Source organism: Pectinophora gossypiella, chromosome 8, assembly GCF_024362695.1.
Source record: "Pectinophora gossypiella chromosome 8, ilPecGoss1.1, whole genome shotgun sequence".
Taxonomy (NCBI): domain Eukaryota; kingdom Metazoa; phylum Arthropoda; class Insecta; order Lepidoptera; family Gelechiidae; genus Pectinophora; species Pectinophora gossypiella.
This window is the reverse complement of record NC_065411.1, coordinates 10,582,546-10,603,206: the sequence shown is the minus strand read 5'-3', so window position 1 is coordinate 10,603,206 and position 20,661 is coordinate 10,582,546. Positions and strand designations below refer to the sequence as shown.

General features: G+C 37.1%; 1 protein-coding gene across 1 annotated transcript in view; it reads left to right on the top strand.

The window, feature by feature from the left end:
- Window positions 1–83: 83 nt before the first annotated feature.
- Window positions 84–20,661, top strand: part of LOC126368817 (phospholipid-transporting ATPase ABCA3-like) — a 29,744-nt gene continuing 9,166 nt past the window's right edge. The window contains exons 1-20 of the mRNA XM_050012975.1: window positions 84–229; window positions 575–796; window positions 1,080–1,336; window positions 1,722–1,895; window positions 2,123–2,364; window positions 2,472–2,582; window positions 4,321–4,462; window positions 9,035–9,214; window positions 14,016–14,228; window positions 15,525–15,625; window positions 16,788–16,920; window positions 17,011–17,240; window positions 17,809–17,974; window positions 18,270–18,503; window positions 18,646–18,787; window positions 18,940–19,148; window positions 19,221–19,606; window positions 19,680–19,889; window positions 19,972–20,076; window positions 20,353–20,524. Coding sequence (XP_049868932.1) covers window positions 585–796; window positions 1,080–1,336; window positions 1,722–1,895; window positions 2,123–2,364; window positions 2,472–2,582; window positions 4,321–4,462; window positions 9,035–9,214; window positions 14,016–14,228; window positions 15,525–15,625; window positions 16,788–16,920; window positions 17,011–17,240; window positions 17,809–17,974; window positions 18,270–18,503; window positions 18,646–18,787; window positions 18,940–19,148; window positions 19,221–19,606; window positions 19,680–19,889; window positions 19,972–20,076; window positions 20,353–20,524 — 3,619 coding nt within the window. The 5' untranslated portion in view covers window positions 84–229; window positions 575–584. The remainder of the gene's footprint in view (window positions 230–574; window positions 797–1,079; window positions 1,337–1,721; window positions 1,896–2,122; window positions 2,365–2,471; window positions 2,583–4,320; window positions 4,463–9,034; window positions 9,215–14,015; window positions 14,229–15,524; window positions 15,626–16,787; window positions 16,921–17,010; window positions 17,241–17,808; window positions 17,975–18,269; window positions 18,504–18,645; window positions 18,788–18,939; window positions 19,149–19,220; window positions 19,607–19,679; window positions 19,890–19,971; window positions 20,077–20,352; window positions 20,525–20,661) is intronic.

Sequence of the window (20,661 nt, the reverse complement as noted above, 5' to 3'; positions counted from 1 at the left end):
AATTCGATTCATTAGGTACAAATCGATTTTGACATAAAGATTACAAGGGTAACACTGACCGTTTGACGTCAAAGTCATTGCCGGATGTCAGATGTTGTCTGTCTTTCTGCGAAATTATTTATAATTCGAAAGGGCTCCGCTTTTTCTGTAAAACGCTGTGAAATAATTTAATTAAATGAAGTGCGTTAATTCCAATATCGATAAAATTCCGTAACTATGCCGTATGTTGGTAAGTAATACGATAGTATGCAATAGTAACCTTCGCAAGATCTGTAATATTTTTAGTTTTTGTGTACCTATTCGCAATAATTGAGTTCTGTTCTAAGAAATCTTTAGTCTTTATTGATCGCAATTATAATAAAAGACTTCGATTTATTTATACTACATTTAATACTTCAGAATATTGATAATAAATTATTGTTCTTATGAAAGAACTGAAGTGAATATAAATTCGCTGCCTGTTAGAGGGTAATTTAGTTACCTACCCCTAATTAAAGTTTTTGAACAATGTAAGTTTGTGTCAACTTTTACGTAAGTTTAGTCAAAAAAAATCATGCCATTTTTTATATTATAGGCTTACAAAAATGTCGTCTTTTGAGAAATTAAAACTACTAGTTTGGAAGAACTTTATCCTGCAAAAAAGGCACAAATGGCAAACCATATTCGAAATTGCCTCTCCTGTGATATTTTCCATGTTCTTAATACTTATAAGATGCTTAGTGGATCCAAAATCAAAGCCTGCTGTAAACTATTCAGAATTCACACCAACTTACTTCAACTTAACTGGAACAGACTTGTAAGTAAATATATTATTATTATCATGTTTAATTGAATTTTTATAAGAATTTGTATTTTGAAATTTCACCTTTTATTGTAAGTACATATTTTTAATTTATAAATATGTATTATTGAACATATTATAGTGAAACTCACAATAAGATATCTTATTCATCAGAATAACACATATTCTTTAAATTATAATGATCTATATGCAAGTGAAATCGCAGACAGGCACTAGTGTTATGAATTATGTTTAAACTTGATTAACACAATAAAAAAACAATAATTTATGATTTTAGAGGGAATCTCACAACTATAAAGAGGGAAGGTACATTGGCCTTTTCACCAGAGAACCCTCTACTAAGATTAGTGACTCATGAAGCCATGTCTACTGTGGCAGCAGACAACTTGGGCTTCTTGGCTTTCTTCTTAGACCCATCAATACTGCCTCCTCCCAAAGGATATGCAAATGCTAAAGAGTTGGAACATGCCCTCACTCAACCTGATGCTATGAAAACCACTCTAGTTGGAATACAGTTTGATGATGATTTATTAAGTAAGTTTCTCAACTAATTGTTGTGTTACATTTACAATTGTTATAAACAATAGATAAAAAGCCCATAGTAATATCTTCCACTCTGTTATAATTTATACTTAATTATGAGTCAAACAATAAATTTAAATCATTGAAAGGTCTTAATTTTCCATTATAAGTTTTTTTTTATACATATATTAATCTAACTGGTTTTATATTTACCTATTCATAAACAAATTTTGCATTGTTAACTTAATTAAATGCTTTATAAAATGACTTTGGTATCATAAAAAACTTATGCCATGTTACACAAGAAAATCTATTTTAGTTAGAATTATATAATTGTTATGGAAGTTTAGAATATTTTTAGTAGTCTTAGGTCTATGAAGGTGGTTCTATATTCCAGATATAACAGAACTTCCAGACCACATAACAGTTACACTGAGATTTCCAGCTGTGATGAGGCAACCTATGTTAGAGCACCCTATTAGGGCCAGTTGGAGGACAAACTTACTATTTCCACTCTTCCCCCGACCGGGCCCCCGCGCCCCTCAAGACAAATACGGCGGGAAAATGCCAGGTAGAACAACTGTACCCACAACTTTCTTCTTACGGCTTGTGTATCTTTAGTTCACATCTAAATTAACCTGTACAGCCAACTCACGCCTGCTGAGCCTGAGTACCTATTTCATGCATTATTATCTCTAGTACCACACCCGCCTTAGCTAATAATAGAGCAATAACATGTAGCTAAAAATATTTCTGTCCATTTTAAAAATTGTTCCTAAATACGTGAACACATTACAGGCTATACTCCTGAATTGTTTCTGGCGATACAGCATGCACTCTCAAGGGAAATAATAAAGTCAAAGACGGGCACATCTGAACCGAAAATCTTACTCCAACGAATGCCACAACTGCCTTACAGAGAGGACGATTTACTAATCGCCTTAGAGAGATTCATTTCGATGATAATCATGTTAGCGTTCGCCTATACATTTGTGAATACCGTCCGAATGGTCACTGCCGAGAAAGAATTGCAACTAAAGGTAAAACAACTAGTTATAAACACTCTATCAAGTTTAAAGGTTTCAAACCAAGAAACATACCTAACTTGTAATAATAGAATATTCACTGTTTGAATATATGTCTTCAGGAAACTATGACAATAATGGGACTTCCATCATGGCTACATTGGCTCGCGTGGTTTATTAAACAATTTTCTTTCCTGCTCGTCTCTGTTGTCCTCATGGTTTTACTATTCAAGGTCAGTATTATTTTTATTTAGAAATCATTTAGGAATATTTTTAGAAGGAAACTTGTTATACATCTGTAGTGTTTCGATTACTTATACTTAACTACACTATCTTGTTGTAAATTCATGACTAATATGACGTAACAATATATATAGTAAAAAAAAATTTATTCTTAAAACTCGCGGCTGGTTATTATTTCGAATACAATCGTAGGTATGCAACTTGATGACATCAAAGTCCATTTAGCACTTTATTGCTAATTGTGTCCTACTAAGCTGGAAAGCTATTATAGTTTTTCCAAGGTCTAACTTGGAATAAGGAGAGTCCCCGGCGGACTTCGTTCAGTCATACCAAACCAACCAAACCATTCTCATAAAATTGACCATTGATTTCCATATTAGTTCCATACACTACGTATTGTATATTTATCGCGGACCAAAACATACACCGCGGACTGTCTGTCGTCTGCATTAGCCTTATGTTTGTTTCCCACCATGCATGCTGTTCGGATATTACTCATGACAACAAACTCGCATGATAAACAGTGTTTGCGTGCTTTAAAATTGGGGGAAAGATCCGCACGCGGAAGTAAAACTGCCGAAGTGCCTAAATAAACTTTATTATTATTATTATTAATTTTTTTTAAGTGACGGGTACGGACCACATTTCGGAATATCAGGATCGGATTTCAGTATCTCAGGATCGGAATTCTGCTTAATGCTGCTGCTGCATTAAATAGATCGGCCGGACGGTATTCGTAAGCGACGATGATCCTGTGCTGTATGCTGAGTCGTTGTCATTTTTCGTTACATTTTTGTGTCCAACCCCAAAACACGTATATTATGAAATAAAACAATTCTTAAAATGTTTTAGCTCAAAAGGTCCCATGAAGTTTGTTCTAATTAGTACCTGATAACTGATTTATGGAAGATTGTTAATAAGAAAGTTCGCTGAACAAAAACATGCAAAAATATTCTTCTTCTTTGATATTCTTCGTTGATATTAAAAAAAAAACCGTCAAAACCATAGGGTTGATAATGACAAATTATTACATTCACGTTGGAAGGAAGGTACAAGAGGGAAATTTGAGAGGAGTTGGGCATACCTATATTGGATTCGGATAACAGTGTGGCTAGTTTTACCCCAGAAATGCTTGCTTCTATGAAGTCCAAGCACCTATATCCTTAAAATAAACATCTGCAACTACTTTAAACTCGTTAGAACAAGAGCAACAAGCAAGAACGAGTGAGGTCAAAGAGGGGGTCCTTTTACCATTTTCTTAACCAGATCTACCTCTCGACCCAAACGGAAAACGCACTTGCTGATGTGCTATGGGGGACTGGGGCCCTCTTTCTAGTATTTTTGGTATCAGGTTAGATTCGTTCAGTCTGCCAACAGCACTATTTTTGAAAGTATTTAGAATTCGCTTACGCAAACCTTTTTGTTTCGAACTCTGAAAAACTTCCCCTTTAAAATGATTAATTATTAATATAATTGTTAATGTAGACTTAGTTATTTAGCAACAAATGTTGAGTTGATTAACACGACCGCAGACAAAAAAAACCGCTTTCATCAAGCTTTCATTGTGGAGTGGAGATTTCAAAGTGGAGATTCTTGGACCAAGTTCCATACATTTTTCAGTCAAAATGTAACGAAAAATGAGAACGTCCCAGCTCCGCCTGTTCCGGTTCCGTTCCAGTGGAAGCGCAGCTTAAATCTGTCCGTACTTTATAGGTTTGTTTTTTTCAGATTCCATTCAACAGGACGGAGTCTGGCGAAGGATATGCAGTGCTAACGTTCGTGCCCTGGTCCGTACTCATGTTCTTCTTGATGCTCTACATGATAGCGTCGCTAACATTCTCATTTATGATCAGCGTATTCTTCTCCCGAGGTAAGTAGTAGCTTAGTACCTATATGACCTTTCATAATATTTTACCATTCGAGAAATCAATAATGAATATAAATAAAAATAACTACACCGGCACATAGACATATGTTACTATACTAGACAAAGCGTGTACAATGCCCCCTGCTGTTGCCAAGAGTGGGCGTTATAAAACTAATTACTGGTAATCCACTTGGATTGCGAGTGCTGATTTTAAAGTTAGTATAGAATCAACCAAGGTAGAATCAACTTAATTTGAATCGACGAAACATTATATTACCTATTATACCTACCTACTTTTATTTTTCATGGATTTAAGTGAATCAAAGAAATTAATAATATGCTTACAGAGTCATCATCAGTAATTTAAGAGCCACGCTCTTGTCCATGTAGCATTCTGCATGCTACTTTTTAGGGAAAAATAAGGCAGTGGTTTCCCTCTTGCCTCCCGCCCCGAAATACTCTGTCTGACGCGAGTGGGATGGCGCCCAGAGTTTCAAAGCCGCATTAGAACTCCTGTCCTCCGCCGCTGAATAGTACTGACAGTTACTGCTGCCCTCTGTCAAGTTCCAGGTTACAGTCCCTGTGACTAGAATCTTCCGTCTTGCATTGCCGTACGTCGGCCTCCTACGCCTCTGCAACCGTAAAGGTCTTCATCCGTATCCCTTGTCAAGGGATCTACGTTATACCTTGTAGGTCTAGGTCCCTATCCAAAGTCAGCCACCATCTCACTCCGGCATACTGAATTAAGAGGCCCCAACCCCCGTGGCAAGGACGCGCCGAACAGGAATTGCCCCAGTGAAGGGTTCTGTCCCCCCTGGGGCCGGATTAATGGTCTTGTTTGAAACCAAAACCAAGGGCACACACACAAACAGGTTACAGAGTACCTACAGCGTTATCATAACACGTGTTGTCTGACCCGAGTGAAATTGCTACACACTTAAATTACAAACAATTTTATTCGAATTAGGCGTCAGTTTTGTGTCTATGTAGAGTTATACACTCCAATGAATTCAGTAAACGTAATAACAGCACGTGCGTCGCTTTTGATTGACCAATTAAACCTAGCTTTAGACAAATGAATGCCATAGCGAATCGTTTGATGAAACCAATGGTTTTAATTCAGACAATCATTCTAGAGGTCACTCCACACATAAGTTCACAAACATTCCCATACCGTAGGTAGGTAGGCGCCTGTCGAATAAACGACATTCGTTCAAAACATACTGGCAAATACTAAAACTGGCTGCAGGTTGATTTTTATGGGAGTATGCTGTTGAATGCATACTAGCAGTTGATCTTTACAAATACATGTTTAGTTACACAATAATTTACAATTGTTTACAAACAGCTGAATAACGTCCACGGTCGTTCGTCAACAGTTTTCAACTTGACTATGAACGAATTTGGAATTTGAACCTTTACGTTGCAAAACTTTTTAGTCATAAAGATTTTATATAGACCTTTAGTTTCATGGTGGTTTCTTGCATTCATAATACCTAGATCTCGTGTTGATAATTATCTAGTAGTTACTTCATTTCCTAGAAATGTATAACTAGGAATAAATACCTATACTATAAAACAATATAAAGCCGAATCCACAGTCCGTGACTAAAGTGGCATACAGTGCAGGTAATAAGTATTATCATAAGATTTACTTAGTCATAAGCAGAAAGAAAGCAACAATTCCTAATTTAAATTCCAGTGCTCCAGTATTTATTTACATTATCTTACTCAATAGTTATACAGCTAGAAAGTGAAAAATACGATTGAAAAGTGAAAGTAAAAACATATGACGAGATACCAAGTCAAATGACCCTCTAGAATCAAAGAAACGTGTCGGTGAGGAGTCGTAATGATATACTAGATGCCGGTCGCCTGTCATTATGTTATTATATCCATTATAGTAACCTTGCGGATCGCTTATACTACGCGATACTATTCACGCAAAAAACTCACTCAAATGAGACGTCCGCTACGAATATACCATCTACAGAAGTAGAAAATATTCGCGGAAGCATTACGTGAGACATTACGTAAATTATATACCTATCAGGTTATAAATAGACTTCTATAAATCGTTACATTCAGCAATCACAATTCTCCCAATAGGAAGAGATATACTTTTATTCCCTAGTTGTTATATATCACAGTTTTCGAGCTATGTGATAAATGATTCTTTAAAAGCGAGAGCTTAGTAACTTATCTACATCCTAGTATGTAATGTATACCTACCTATAGTATGTAATGTCATTGTACTCTTTTACCAATATCAAATATTTGTAAGTATTCTTAAAATTAATTCTAATAGAGCCTTGACTGGATTTATGATGTCCTTAAAATTATTGGTAGAATGTATTCTGAATCGGCGCGCGTGTGTGAAACAAAGAATGTGGAGGAAACGAGAAATAGGTATGTCAGGATCGAAGCAAATAAAGTCCATAATGACTGTGGAAATAGGCGTGGATTTATGGGTGGATATAGAGCCTAGAATCATTGTCACCTTGACTGGTGGTCAAGGCAACTTAAACCTAATACCGAAGTATCTACGTAACTTCAATAAAAATGTAGAGAAAACAGAGATGCTCTAGCTTCTTTCAACACTGTACTTTATTTATAGACTTTTAAATTCACTTCTCTATTGCATCGTAATTTATCATCGCTTTTAAACTCTCTGTAAACATATCTTCGATTAATAGATCAAAAGTAGATAATCGTGTATTCGGGAATACTATAAGGTATTCAGGTACTTTTAATATATTTAATATATTAATGATATAGAAACGTGTTTATAATAGATAGACTATACAATGAAGTAAGCACCTACAGATTGTGGCGGCGGCGGTGTGGCGGAATGACCTAAGAATGTCCACAATTTTCAGTAAAAAGAGACATGTAGCTATTATTATGAAAACTTAACAAGGAATCCCCGGAATTTAAAGCTTATGGTAGTAATAATTAATATACCGGATATGAGCATTATTAGGTACGTATACACTTTAGTACTTTACAAATTGAGCTCTAGGTAAGTCGAATGTGTCAGTCTCACTAAACACCAAAAATATGTTAATGCGACGGGGTATTAAATGGCTGCATGCCACGGAATAGAAGAAAGAGATTGGGGAGGCCCTAACGCGCATTTTGTATGAAAACCGTTGTCGCCGATTCACCCCACTCTCTTTGACTACTACTCCTGCAAACAGATAACTACGATAGCTCTACTGCTTCTCAAATTTGGTAGCCCCTTTACGGGCAATGTATATTTTATGTGATAGGCTGCAGCCAATAAGTTGCAATTTTATCATTACTGTTTGTAAGACATTACACACTAAACAAAACATACAAAAGTATTTTTTTAATAAATAGCCGATCATACTAAGATTTGTAGCTTTCCTGCGATAATCGATATTTGACTTATTGCCCTGCAGGTTATAATACACTAAACGACTTATTAATATATTTTACGGAGCCCCGTATGTCGTAAAGTTTGCGGACGAGTGGAGTGCAAAGTTGAAGTATAAACTATTTGCTCATACTTATATGACGCGCGTTTCCCGCCCACTTGGACCTTTCAACCTCTTTTTTCTATGCCGTGGTGCATGCTCATAAGTACGCTTTTAGTACATACTTTGTGTTCTATCTCATCATTTATAATACAGTCCATTCATCTAAAGTTATCCCTTAGTCGACATTTACGACAATCCATTCTTAAGATTTTTTAAAAATCCTAACAAAAAAAGCGTATAAAAATATCTGTGCATTTTGCCTGTTTTATTGTGTACGAATATAAGTAATAAACCTGAGCAATTGTAAAAATAGTTGCTATTTTTAAAAGAGTCCACAGCACAACATTTTAATTTAGTAGGTCTTTAACGTTAGACCTAAGTAGCGACGCTTGACCTGGTTCATACTGGTTTTCCAACATGACTTCAATACTTTACCAATACTTATCTAGTTACTTATTTAATACTTTCAAGCTCGATACACATAAAGACGGTACCGTGGGCGGAAAGTGAGAATTTATATCTTAAAACCGGCGGATTGTTTTTATTAAACCGATGGCGGGTTCGTAAAACTTCGAACATTTATCATTAAATTCTCGATCCCTTAACACTCCCGCTACCGCATATGTGTAAATATGTAAGTACCTATAGATATTGAGCGTTTATGACAAATGTTCCTTACATATAGGTGTAAGTTTTAATATAGAATATATCTATCGTGTGGGTTGTGAGGTGGATAATCAACCTCAGCAACCCTGGTGTCTGTTATTATTGAACTATACTTACATTAGTAAGTAGTACCCGAGACCAACGGCTTAACATGTCGAAACACGGAATCATGTTATTTTTCGCACAACCAGGTGATTTCAGTCTGCAATGTCCTGGCCAAAATAGGGCCAGACTCACAAAGTATTTTTTGTTATATGCATAACACGGTTGATCGAGCCCAATTATTACTGGCGTGGAGTGAATGTTATTATACACCTCTGACTACCCCTTCGGGGATAAAAGCGTGATGCTTCGTTGTCGTATGTTGTCAAATGTACGTATGTTATCAAAGTACCGTTGTCCACAGCAAACACTGCCGCTTCATTCATGGGTTTGGCTTGGCTCACTACGTATTCATTTTACATGATGACACAAGTATTGTACGAGGACATCAGTACAACATCCAAGGTCATACTCAGCTTTATATCGAATACAGCGATGGGATACGCGTTTCAGATGATGGTCATATCTGAAGGAACTTCTAAAGGTAATGTAATAGTAATAACGGAACTAATACATAGGTTTTTTTTACCGACTTCAAAAAAGGAGGAGGTTCTCAATTCTTTATATATATATATTGTTCACTATTTTGATAGATAAGAGAATGTTCTAATTCAGCGGGGCGTTAAAAACAAAAAGTCACTTTTATAATTCACTTGTTTTTTATTTAAATGATGAAAATAGACACTACACATATTACACGTATTGACGCTGCGGAGGTTGGGCGAACAGAGAGAGAATGAAGGGAAGAATGAATTTTAGTATGAATGCTTTGAATGAATACTAAACATATATATAATACAACATAACATTATATATATATATATAGTTATATATATATATATAACTCAATCTATACTTATAATAAATCTGTAGAGAGGTCAATTCTGTACATTAAATATTTTTTCAAAATAACTATCAGGGGGTGATAAGTGGTGGATACTGATGCCAAAAATGCAATCAGTAAAATTTTTGTCTGTCTGTCTGTCTGTCTGTCTTTCTGTCTGTCTGTCTGTCTGTCTGTCTGTCTGTATGTTCCTTATAGAAACAAAAACTACTGGACGGATTTTAATGAAACTTGGTACAATTATTCTTCATACTCCTGGACAGGTAATAGTATACTTTTCATCACGCTACAATCAATAGGAGCAGAGTAGTGAAGGGAAATTCTTTTGTATGAAAAATCTAAACCACTCAAGTTAGACGTTTGAAATTTGGCATGCAGGTACCTTAGATACCGTAGAGGTGCACTAAGAAAGGAATTCCCGAAATTCCTACGGGAACGGGAATTAGCGGGAAAAACCTTTTGTATGAAAAATCTAAACCACTCAAGTTAGACGTTTGAAATTTGGCATGCAGATACCTTAGATACCGTAGAGGTGTACTAAGAAAGGAATTTCCGAAATTCCCACGGGAACGGGAATTAGCGGGAAAATCCTTTGGTATGAAAAATCTAAACCACTCAAGTTAGACGTTTGAAATTTGGCATGCAGGTACCATAGGTACCGTAGAGGTGCACTAAGAAAGGAATTCCCAAAATTCTCACGGGAACGGGAATTAGCGGGAAAATCCTTTTGTATGAAAAATCTAAACCACTCAAGTTAGACGTTTGAAATTTGGCATGCAGGTACCATAGGTACCGTAGAGGTGCACTAAGAAAGGAATTCCCAAAATTCTCACGGGAACGGGAATTAGCGGGAAAATCCTTTTGTATGAAAAATCTAAACCACTCAAGTTAGACGTTTGAAATTTGGCATGCAGGTACCTTAGATACCGTAGAGGTGCACTAAGAAAGGAATTCTCGAAATTCCTACGGGAACGGGAATTAGCGGGAAAATCCTTTTGTATGAAAAACTAAACCACTCAAGTTAGACGTTTGAAATTTGGCATGCAGATACCTTAGATACCGTAGAGGTGTACTAAGAAAGGAATTTCCGAAATTCCCACGGGAACGGGAATTAGCGGGAAAATCCTTTGGTATGAAAAATCTAAACCACTCAAGTTAGACGTTCGAAATTTGGCATGCAGATACCTTAAGTACCGTAGAGGTGCACTAAGAAAGGAATTCCCGAAATTCCCACGAGAACGGGAATTAGCGGGAAAATCCTTTTGTGTGAAAAATCTAAACCACTCAAGTTAGACGTTTGAAATTTGTCATGCAGGTACCTTAGGTACCGTAGAAGTGTATTAAGAAAGGAATTCCCGAAATTCTCACGGGAACGGGAATTAACGGGAAAATCCTTTTGTATGAAAAATCTAAACCGCTTAAGTTAGACGCTTGAAATTTGGCATGCAGGTACCTTAGTTAACTTAAAGCTTAGTTGCAACAGGATATTGCAAAATTCCCACGGAAACGGGAGTTAGTGGGAAAAAAACATTTGTATGAAAAAATCGAAACTGCGTAAGATAAATGTTTTCAATTCAATTCAATTCAATTATTTATTGCATTCCATGTAGTACAATGGGGTGTTACATAGTTAACTTAAAGCTTAGTTGCAACTGGATATTGCAAAATTTCCACGGGAACGGGAGTTAGCGGGAAAAAACATTTGTATGATAAAATCTAAACAGCGTAAGATAGATGTTTTCAATCTAGCATGCATGCTACGAATAAAAGCATGCATGCATACCTTAGTAAATATAAATTTTAGTTATGGCTGTATTTTGAAAAATGGGAATTGGCGGGTAAAAAAAAATTGTATAAAAAAATCTAAACTGCATAAGTTAGATGCTTGAAATTTGACATGCATATATTATAAATACCTTAGTGAATGCAAAGTTAAAAATTTCCCTGGGAACGGGAAGCGAGTTAGAGGCTTGAAATTTATAGCTCGCGGTAGTGGCAACCAAGAAACGTCGCGGCCGCGGCGGCGTTTGTGGGGCGGCGACAGCGGTGGCGAGGCGCGGAGGGGGGGGGGGGGGCAGATACCCGAGTGAGCAACCGGAACGCGGCAGACGCGTGAGGGCAGACGTCGTTGATGGTCGTGTCAAATATTGAATTTTGCGGGAGAACTTTTCACTATTCTTGGATGGTTCAAATCTTTCGTAGGTAGTTTTCTGTTGAATTTTCCAGGCGGACGTTTCACGGCGTATTTCTGTTGTAATTTTTAAATTTTGTTTAAATTTTCGAAACTGATCGTATTTTCCTAAAATATCAAACCAAATCATAAACTAATAATCTAGAAATTAATAACAATTCATTATTTAACTGAGCTACTTATACTGTAACCTCATTTAAAAATAATAAAATTAAACATTTTTTAACCTTTCTCCTTTTATAACACGCCACGCGGACGGAGTCGCGGGCAAAAGCTAGTACCAAATAAAATCGGTTAATAAACGACGTTTATTTTAAAAATGTTAGACGTTTCATTTAAAAATGTAAAAAAGTACCTTCAAAAATGCCTTACATACCCAATTATCTTGCCGGAAAAGAGTTGTGCCTATCTATATAGTAATTAACCAAATCTGCTACTTTATTACTCAATACCAAAACAAATTAGGGATACACCGGCTTGCTTATCAAATGGGAACGCCGGTTCGAACCCCGGTACTGGACTTGCATCAATTAATTATTAATTTATCTCAAGTGCAGTTTTCACTAACACAGTTGGCTCTAGCGTTAGGTTACGGCTCACCATCTATCACGTTGGTCACAGAAAGCTCAGTGAGGCGTGGGTACTTAGATCACCTCGATGTACCTCTGACTACCCCATTGGTATATAGTCGTGAGCTTATGGAATGGAATGTTTCAATAAAAAGTAAACTGGCAACGCGTTTCTATGCAAACTGAACGCACCATAATATTGACTCATAACCAGGCATGTGCCGTTCCCGGGAATGTTCCTAAAGTGGGAATGTCAGGAATAATACTACGTATAGAACGGCAACTCTTCGCTCTCCACCAGCGTCTGAGCTAGGTTTACCTCACCCCCCTCGGACATAGACTTGAGACTTTGTTCAGAAGGCGCGATTTACTCGCGTTTTCATACCACAGAGTAATTTGTATACTTTACAGATTCCTGCATGCTTGGAGATGTGCGTTTGTATCCGTAAAATTTTAAGTACTCTGTGGTATGATAACGCGCGTAAAACGCCCCATCTGGACAGGGTCTGAATCGTATGGTATCAGACGTCCCACACACAGATGCACGTGTACGATAATGTCAATGTGTAGTGTCTGTGTAAAACAAGGTAGTTTGTATAAAGTGTCCGGGGTGTGCTAATAGTAAGAACACTAACTGCTTTTTTCTTTTTTAAATTGTTCTTTCTTGTACTCTTCTTATCTATTTAAAAGTTAGGTAATAAAGACCTTTTTATATTATTATAATTTTTGCGCTTTTTTACTGCCGAGACAATCGCGGTAACTACATAACTACACATAACGCTTACTCACGGTACATGTGACGCATGCAACGACCTTTAACTCGGGAACTCATTTACGTCCCACTTTTTTATTAGGGACATTACGAATATAACGTAAGGGGCTAAGTAATCAGCTTTAGAGCACTTTTATGAATTAACAAACGATATTGAATGATGTTTTAATAATAATTGATTCCAGTAAGGCTACATGACTAACATAAAATTTTGTCATGGTCATTTTATCGATTCTGACTAATTATGTTGTTTTGTCGATTGGTGCTAATATGTGAACCGAAGTAAGTGATATCGTTCTGTCAAAATACGAAGAAAATCACGTGCCACGCATGTTAGGGGAAAAAACAAACTTATCGATTCCGACAAAATCGATCGATAATTTTATCACTTTACGCATGTTAGCCCTGAAGGACGCAATTAATCTATCTTAGACAATAAAATTAAACAGTCCTCAAAAACTAAAGCCAATTTAAACAGAAAGTACGTAATAAGTGTTCGTTAAATGTCCAACAAAATGTATGCAGGCAAAACAGAAGGCGAAATGGTGCAGGCACGGAGGCACCCCCCAGGTGGATATGTTATGTCTGCCCTCCGTCCGCGCCATACTATTACGTCCCTTAACTGCACCTTTCATATAAATTATAAATAAAAATGGGGAGCTCAATAACCGCTGCTTATTCTCTGTCATTTACATTTTTAGTACTATTAGATACTAACTTAGTACTACTAAGTATTACGATACCATACCGCTCACCACGTATCACGTTGATCCAACAGAAAACTTCGAGAGGCGTGGGTACTTAGTACATGTTACGATGAATGTACCTCTGGCTACCCCAATTGAGATATAGTCGTGACCTTATGTTATGTTACTAAGTAATTACACAGTTGATATTATTGATGTACAGGTTTACAATGGGGCGATTTCTTCAAGCCAATATCTTACCACGATCCCTTCCAGCCCGGCCATGTTGCTCTCATATTGATATTCGACGCCATATTGTACATGTTGATAGCGATGTATATAGAGAAGATAAGGCCGGGCATGTATGGGGTTCCTTTGCCCTGGTACTTCCCTTTCACTAAGAGCTACTGGAGACCCGACAAGAGTAAATTAGCAGGTAAACATTACGAATATAAACAACTTATGCAGGGTGTAATACTGAGGAGGATGTTTCTGACCAGGATGCCGAGTTATCAAGTTGAATTTTCCGTCGCAAAAATCATGATTTTTTGTGATTTTTTAAAATTATTTTCAATTCTATAGTTTTGCGATGGAAAATTCCACTTCATATTAACTCAGAATAATGAACTGAATCATCCCCCTCAGTATTCGTTACGATGTCACTTACACCCCGTATAAGTACGTACAGATAGCCATACAAGTACGTAACGAATACTGAAGGGGATGATTCAGACCATGATTCTGAGTTGAAAAACATGCAATTTTAGTGTTCTTTGAAATTATGTTTGGTTCCATACTTTTGCGACGGAAAATTACTCTTGATATCAAGTCAGAATCATGGTCTGAATCATCCGTTACGATGTCACTAACATGTATATGCCTAAATACTGGGTATATACAAAATTATATTTAGTCATTAAACGGTGAAACATCGATACAAAAGTAAGTTAGAACCACAAATTTATCTATTTAATATGCCGACATAACGTAAGCATGACTAATTTCCTCAATTTTTATTTCAATTATACTGTGTCTAATGAAACACGTTGACGTATTTCATTTTTTCTTTGTCTACTATCATGTGAACAGTCTTCATTATGAATATTTGATAGAACATCGATACATTGCGAACGACATTTGTGGTCATAATCAATTAAATAGTATTGATCCTCCACTGTACGCTTCTGTTTATTACTGGGCGTATGCTCTTATAATGAATCGTGTTATTGACATGCATTTACTGTACAACTTAAGGCCAATCATGATAGGACATTCGTTCTGTTTAAAGACGATCAAATGTTAAACTTCGTTTCGTTCGGAACAAAGAGTACATTCGAAAAATAAATATGTTACTGACTTTGTATTTTCTACTTTTAATAGGTTCGAGTTGGACCGCAATATCACCTGATAGTAAGTGATGATGTGGCTTTCACTAGTAAATGTCTAAAACACTGCCCGTGCCGTTGATTCCCCACCACGTTCTAATATATCGAGGTTAATCCTGTTAATGTGAACGACTTTAACTCCCGTAATATTAGTTCATCGTATCAACAGTGGCTGCAAGTTGTCTTTGATTACTTGTGGCTCTGCCCACCCCACTAGGGATTACGGGCGTGAGTTTATGTATGTATGTATTAGTTCTGAACCTACTTTATGTTTAACTAATAGGGACTATTTAAGATTAGAGCATTTAAAGATAAAACATATACCTATTCGTGTGAAATGTTTTCAGAAAGGACAAAAGACGTACGAGATTTAGAGTACAATGATGCCTTACTGAAGGTTGTTCACGATGAAGAACCAAAAGGCGTCCGAATGGGCGTTAATATAAAGGTGAGATTTACAGTTACAACTCTATCAGACTAGCGACACTGCTAGGACTTTAAATTACAATACATACGCGGACATTCTTTAATGTTGTTGATATTGTTGTTGTTGATGTTGGTCCGTGCTTCGGAAGGCACGTTAAGCCGTTGGTCCCGGTTACTACTTACTGATGTAAGTAAGTAGTCGTTACATGAGCCATGTCAGGGGCCTTTGGCGGCTCAATAGTAACCCTGACACCAGGGTTTGTGAGCTTGGTACTCCAACCTCACAACCCACACGATAGAAGAAGAGATAAAGACAAAAATCATCAGCACTTATTTAAGAGCCACGCTCTAATTGGTGTAGCATTCTCCATTCATTCACTTCCTTATAAGACACGACGTTCGCCTTCACTTGAATCTGTTCCATTTAATTCAAATTCAAAAATATCATTATTCAATAGGTAACATAGTTACACTTTGAATCGTCAATTTTACATAACGAACGTCTCATCCGCCTAAAACTACTGCAGCTTCCCACAACCTGTATAGCCGGGGAAAAGAAGCTGCAAGAAAAACACATGGCACATGGCCCTAGACTTTCTTTAAAAATAATAAAAATAAACATAAAATATTGGTATACAATTGAGTAATTTAGCTGCCTAGTATCAGTTCTCAGACAGTTAATCCCATGCATTCATATCTTCTTAATAATCACTTAGTCTTCCCCTTCCTCTATTTCCTTGTATCTTCCCTTCTATGACGTGTAAATATAAAATACCATCCACGAAGTACAAGCTTTTTAAATGTAATACTACACACAAGTTACTAGGTATAGTTAAACTTATAAAACGTCCACCGTATTGGGCAAGAACCCAGTCGACTCATATGATGACTTCTATCAGACGAATATTACATAAAAATTTGTTGCAAATGCCAGGTTTTCGCAACAGTGTGAAATGTCCTGATATCTTCTCGCACATCGAACAAAGCAATCGAGATGTCAGATTATCATATTTAGATAGCTGTCGAAAATTCATAAATCAATTAAACACATTAGCTATTATACAGTAATATCAGCTTGTAGCACGACATTAAAACAGTAACTAAAACAGGAAATGTGTCATCTCATTACGCATTCGTTTATGATTAGTGCACATAACATGTTAACTCTATTATTTCCATTTCAGAATCTCACAAAAGTATTTAGAGGGCGGAAAAAAGCTGTAGATAATTTAAATCTTAGAATGTATGAAAATGAAATCACAGTATTACTAGGCCATAACGGTGCTGGGAAAACAACCACTATATCTATGATGACAGGTTAGTAATCAAAACGCCCCGTTTATTAAGCATGACTCGACATTTTAAATTGTGGAATAATTGTGATACTAGTTGCTATATAATTTTCAGGAATGGTACCCCCTACCTCAGGGTCGGCTTCTATCAATGGGTACGACATAGTTACGGAAACAGAACTCGCCCGCAAATCCATAGGGATCTGCCCGCAACACAACGTGTTATTCCCAGACCTTACAGTCGGGGAACACATCATATTCTACTCGAGACTAAAAGGAGTTCCAAAGACAAAAATCAAAGATGAAGTCGATCATTTTGTAAAGTTGTTGGAGTTAGAAGATAAGGTAAGAAAAAATGTTGCTTGGTCACTGATATAGCAAGGCTAGGTTTATGGGTATTAGTAGTAGTATGTTTGTTTCTCCCAAGGACCAATTTAAATATTTAATTCCCCAGTGTCGCTATAGAACTGAATACTTATGTCAAACATTACGATAGTATCATTGACCTTGAACCGGCCATTGATTACTAAGGTGAAGTAAGGATGAATGTAGATTCAAATCAATTTTTATTAGTGTTTATTACACACTTGTAAACTGTGCATGACATGCCAGAAACAATGAAAACTGACGAATCTGAACCAATTTTACCAATATTGAAACAAAATAATGCTCTACAGACACTAAACATGTCCTATCATTAAACAAATATGTTCAAACTTTTTTCAGTTTACTCCTTAAAGCTGCTTCACTCATAGATCTATAAAAAATATCTTAGTAAAAACATCGATTCGCAGAAATTGGAGATTGGAGACGCCTTTGTGTAACCCAATTACGAGAACATAGAACTTACTGGCATCTTCGCGTTATCCGTAAATAATGTACCTAACTCAATACAATTTTATTTTTGCTACAGAGAGATACGTTATCTAGTAATCTATCGGGTGGGCAGAAGCGGCGGTTGTCAGTAGGGGCGGCTATGTGCGGGTCGTCTCGCGTCGTGTTGTTAGACGAGCCCACATCAGGACTTGACCCTGCCGCGAGAAGGTCGCTGTGGGACTTGCTGCAGAAAGAAAAGAAAGGTATACCATTTACAAAGTCTTCTTCTGCCGTATGTGCTGTGAGATCAATAACTTGACTGACCCTGGTGTTAGGTTTATTATTGGCCCCTGGCATAGCTCTTGACAAAAAGTTGTATATTAACGTTCCTTAGTTTTAAAAAAATATTTCTTGCCTGACCTTTCCTTTGTGTCTTTTCAAGTTTTTTTTTTATAGTTATATTTTTTCCAATGTAATTATTAAGAAAAAGAGTATACAACAAAAGATAACATAAAAACAAAGCACAAGCACTTGAAATGATATCCATTGATTTATCAGGTCGCACGATGGTTTTGACGACGCACTTCATGGATGAAGCTGACGTACTTGGTGACCGCATAGCTATCATGGCTGGTGGGAGGCTGCAGTGTATCGGCACCCCCTACTTTCTCAAGAAACATTACGGAACTGGGTATAAACTCACAATAGTCAAAGGCGATAACTGTGACGTTGACCAAGTCACGCAGTTCTTCAAAAAGTACGTTCCCGATATCAAAGAGAATACGAATATAGGTGAGTCGAACCTCTGCACATGTTAATATTTTTAATGACGATTACTTCTTGTTTCGAGTCCGATTACAATATTACTTTTCCAATCGAAAGCCTTCAGAATTATAAAGACCAATTTCTTTGTAAAGCCCTCTTTTGTTTACAGGGTCGGAACTTACGTACATCCTTACAACTGAACATGTTGCAAAATTCCCGGACATGCTGAAAGAGTTTGAAAACGTAAAGGATGCGTTACTTGTTTCTAGTTATGGACTTTCGGTTACTAGTCTTGAAGAGGTGTTTATGAAGTGAGTCTTGGGTATTTTCCACATGACAAATTAGCAAAGAGTGCGCTGAAATGAAACCGTCAAAGCATTGTGACAAGCTTCACTTCTTCTGGTTTCATATCGGACCATTTTTATTGTTTTATACCTATTATTTTAATTCTCACAAATTTTAGGGCCGGAGCGGAAGAATTCGCCGATGCAGAGATTACACCTAAGAAAAATATGGGAAACAGTAACAAACAGGTTGTTATGCAAGTGAATGTAATAAACGTGAACCCGCATTCCGCCGATGCTACTCGAGCTAACTTAGTCAACAGCACCACCCGCCACGACGTCGCTATCATGCCTGTTAATGGAAATCATAGAAACGGAGCCGATATCGGTAAAAAGTTTATTTCGTAGATGTTTTAAAATTCTGTCTTAACATTTTTTACTCACAATCTTCTTTTGACAGATTTTTCAGAGATACAGAAAGTAAAAGGGTTCAAACTACTAAGAAACCACATTAAGGCCATGTTTCTGAAGCTCGCGTATAGTTCTATGAGGAGTAAACTAGTAGCGCTCATACAATGCATAGCTCCCATCATCAATATAACGATATCAGTCTTAGTAGCGAGGTCTTGGAAGTTTATGTCAGAACTACCCCCACTGAAACTCAGCCTTGAAAGTGGCTTCAAGAAAACAGAAACCCTCATGTCTCAAGATACCGGGTTAAAGGATGGCACTCTGGAAGCCAAAGCAATGATGGCTTACAAAGACTATTTCAAATCCACAACTTACCCAAATATGCAGTTAACTGATATCGGAACTATGAATCTTGGGAAGTTTTATTTGAAACTGGTAAGGTTTTCCGCTGTTAGAGGTTTTTGGAGATGTGTTTGACGTATTGTAAAGGGTTGTATTTTATTTGCAGTCCGAAGAAGACTTGTCTCGAGTTCGCTACGAAGCGCTGGTGGGCGCTACGTTCGCTCCAGATAACATAACTGCCTGGTTCAGTAACTACGGCTATCATGATTCTGCTATCTCGCTCTCTCTCGTTAACGACGCTGTGTACCGAGCTTTAGTACCAAAGGGCTCCTTAAACTTCGTTAATTATCCACTGCCATACTCTATCGAGCATTTGGTAAGCACTAAATTTGGTAGACAAAAATAGTCGGTTTGATCCACGTGAAAAAAATATTTGCTTATATTGTATATTTTTTTAGGTTAAAGTAATGGCTTCAGGAAGTAGCATGGGATTCCAGTTTGCCTTCAACATTGGATTTTGTATGGCATTTGTAACAGCCTTCATTGTCCTTTTTGTAGTCAAGGTCAGTTTATAAACAAAAAAATATGTTATTTTTTTCGAATCTCTTCGGTTAATTCAACTTCCCATAAGAACTTGTTATTTTAAACGATCAACTGTAAACGAAGTGAAATAAAAAAAATCTGTTTTTTCAATATGTAATCTAGCGACTACTCGGAATTTCAGGTTTGCGAACTCGTATTTTGCCGCTCGTGCCGCCATAATGGAGAAATGGCACATAAACAATATTTTGCCTATATCAAATTTATTTGAATGTAACTAACGTTTGTTGCTATACCAGGAGCGCACGAGTGGCGCGAAGCTTCTCCAGCGCGTGTCAGGAGTGCGACCGGTCGTGATGTGGACTTGCGCCTACCTCTGGGACTGGCTGTGGCTCGGGTTCATATACCTGATAATAGTGTTCACGCTCGCCTGCTTCCAAGAGAGCTCGCTATCTACGCCTGCTGAGCTGGGTGAGACGTGATTCATCGCTCTTTTCCAATATTCGCTATCATCATTCTCCCGCAACGTCCAATGATACATGTTCCAATGCTGTTTTGCATCGGATTAGTCCTCTTTCCCTTGGTTCATCTGCTTAGTCCTATACAGG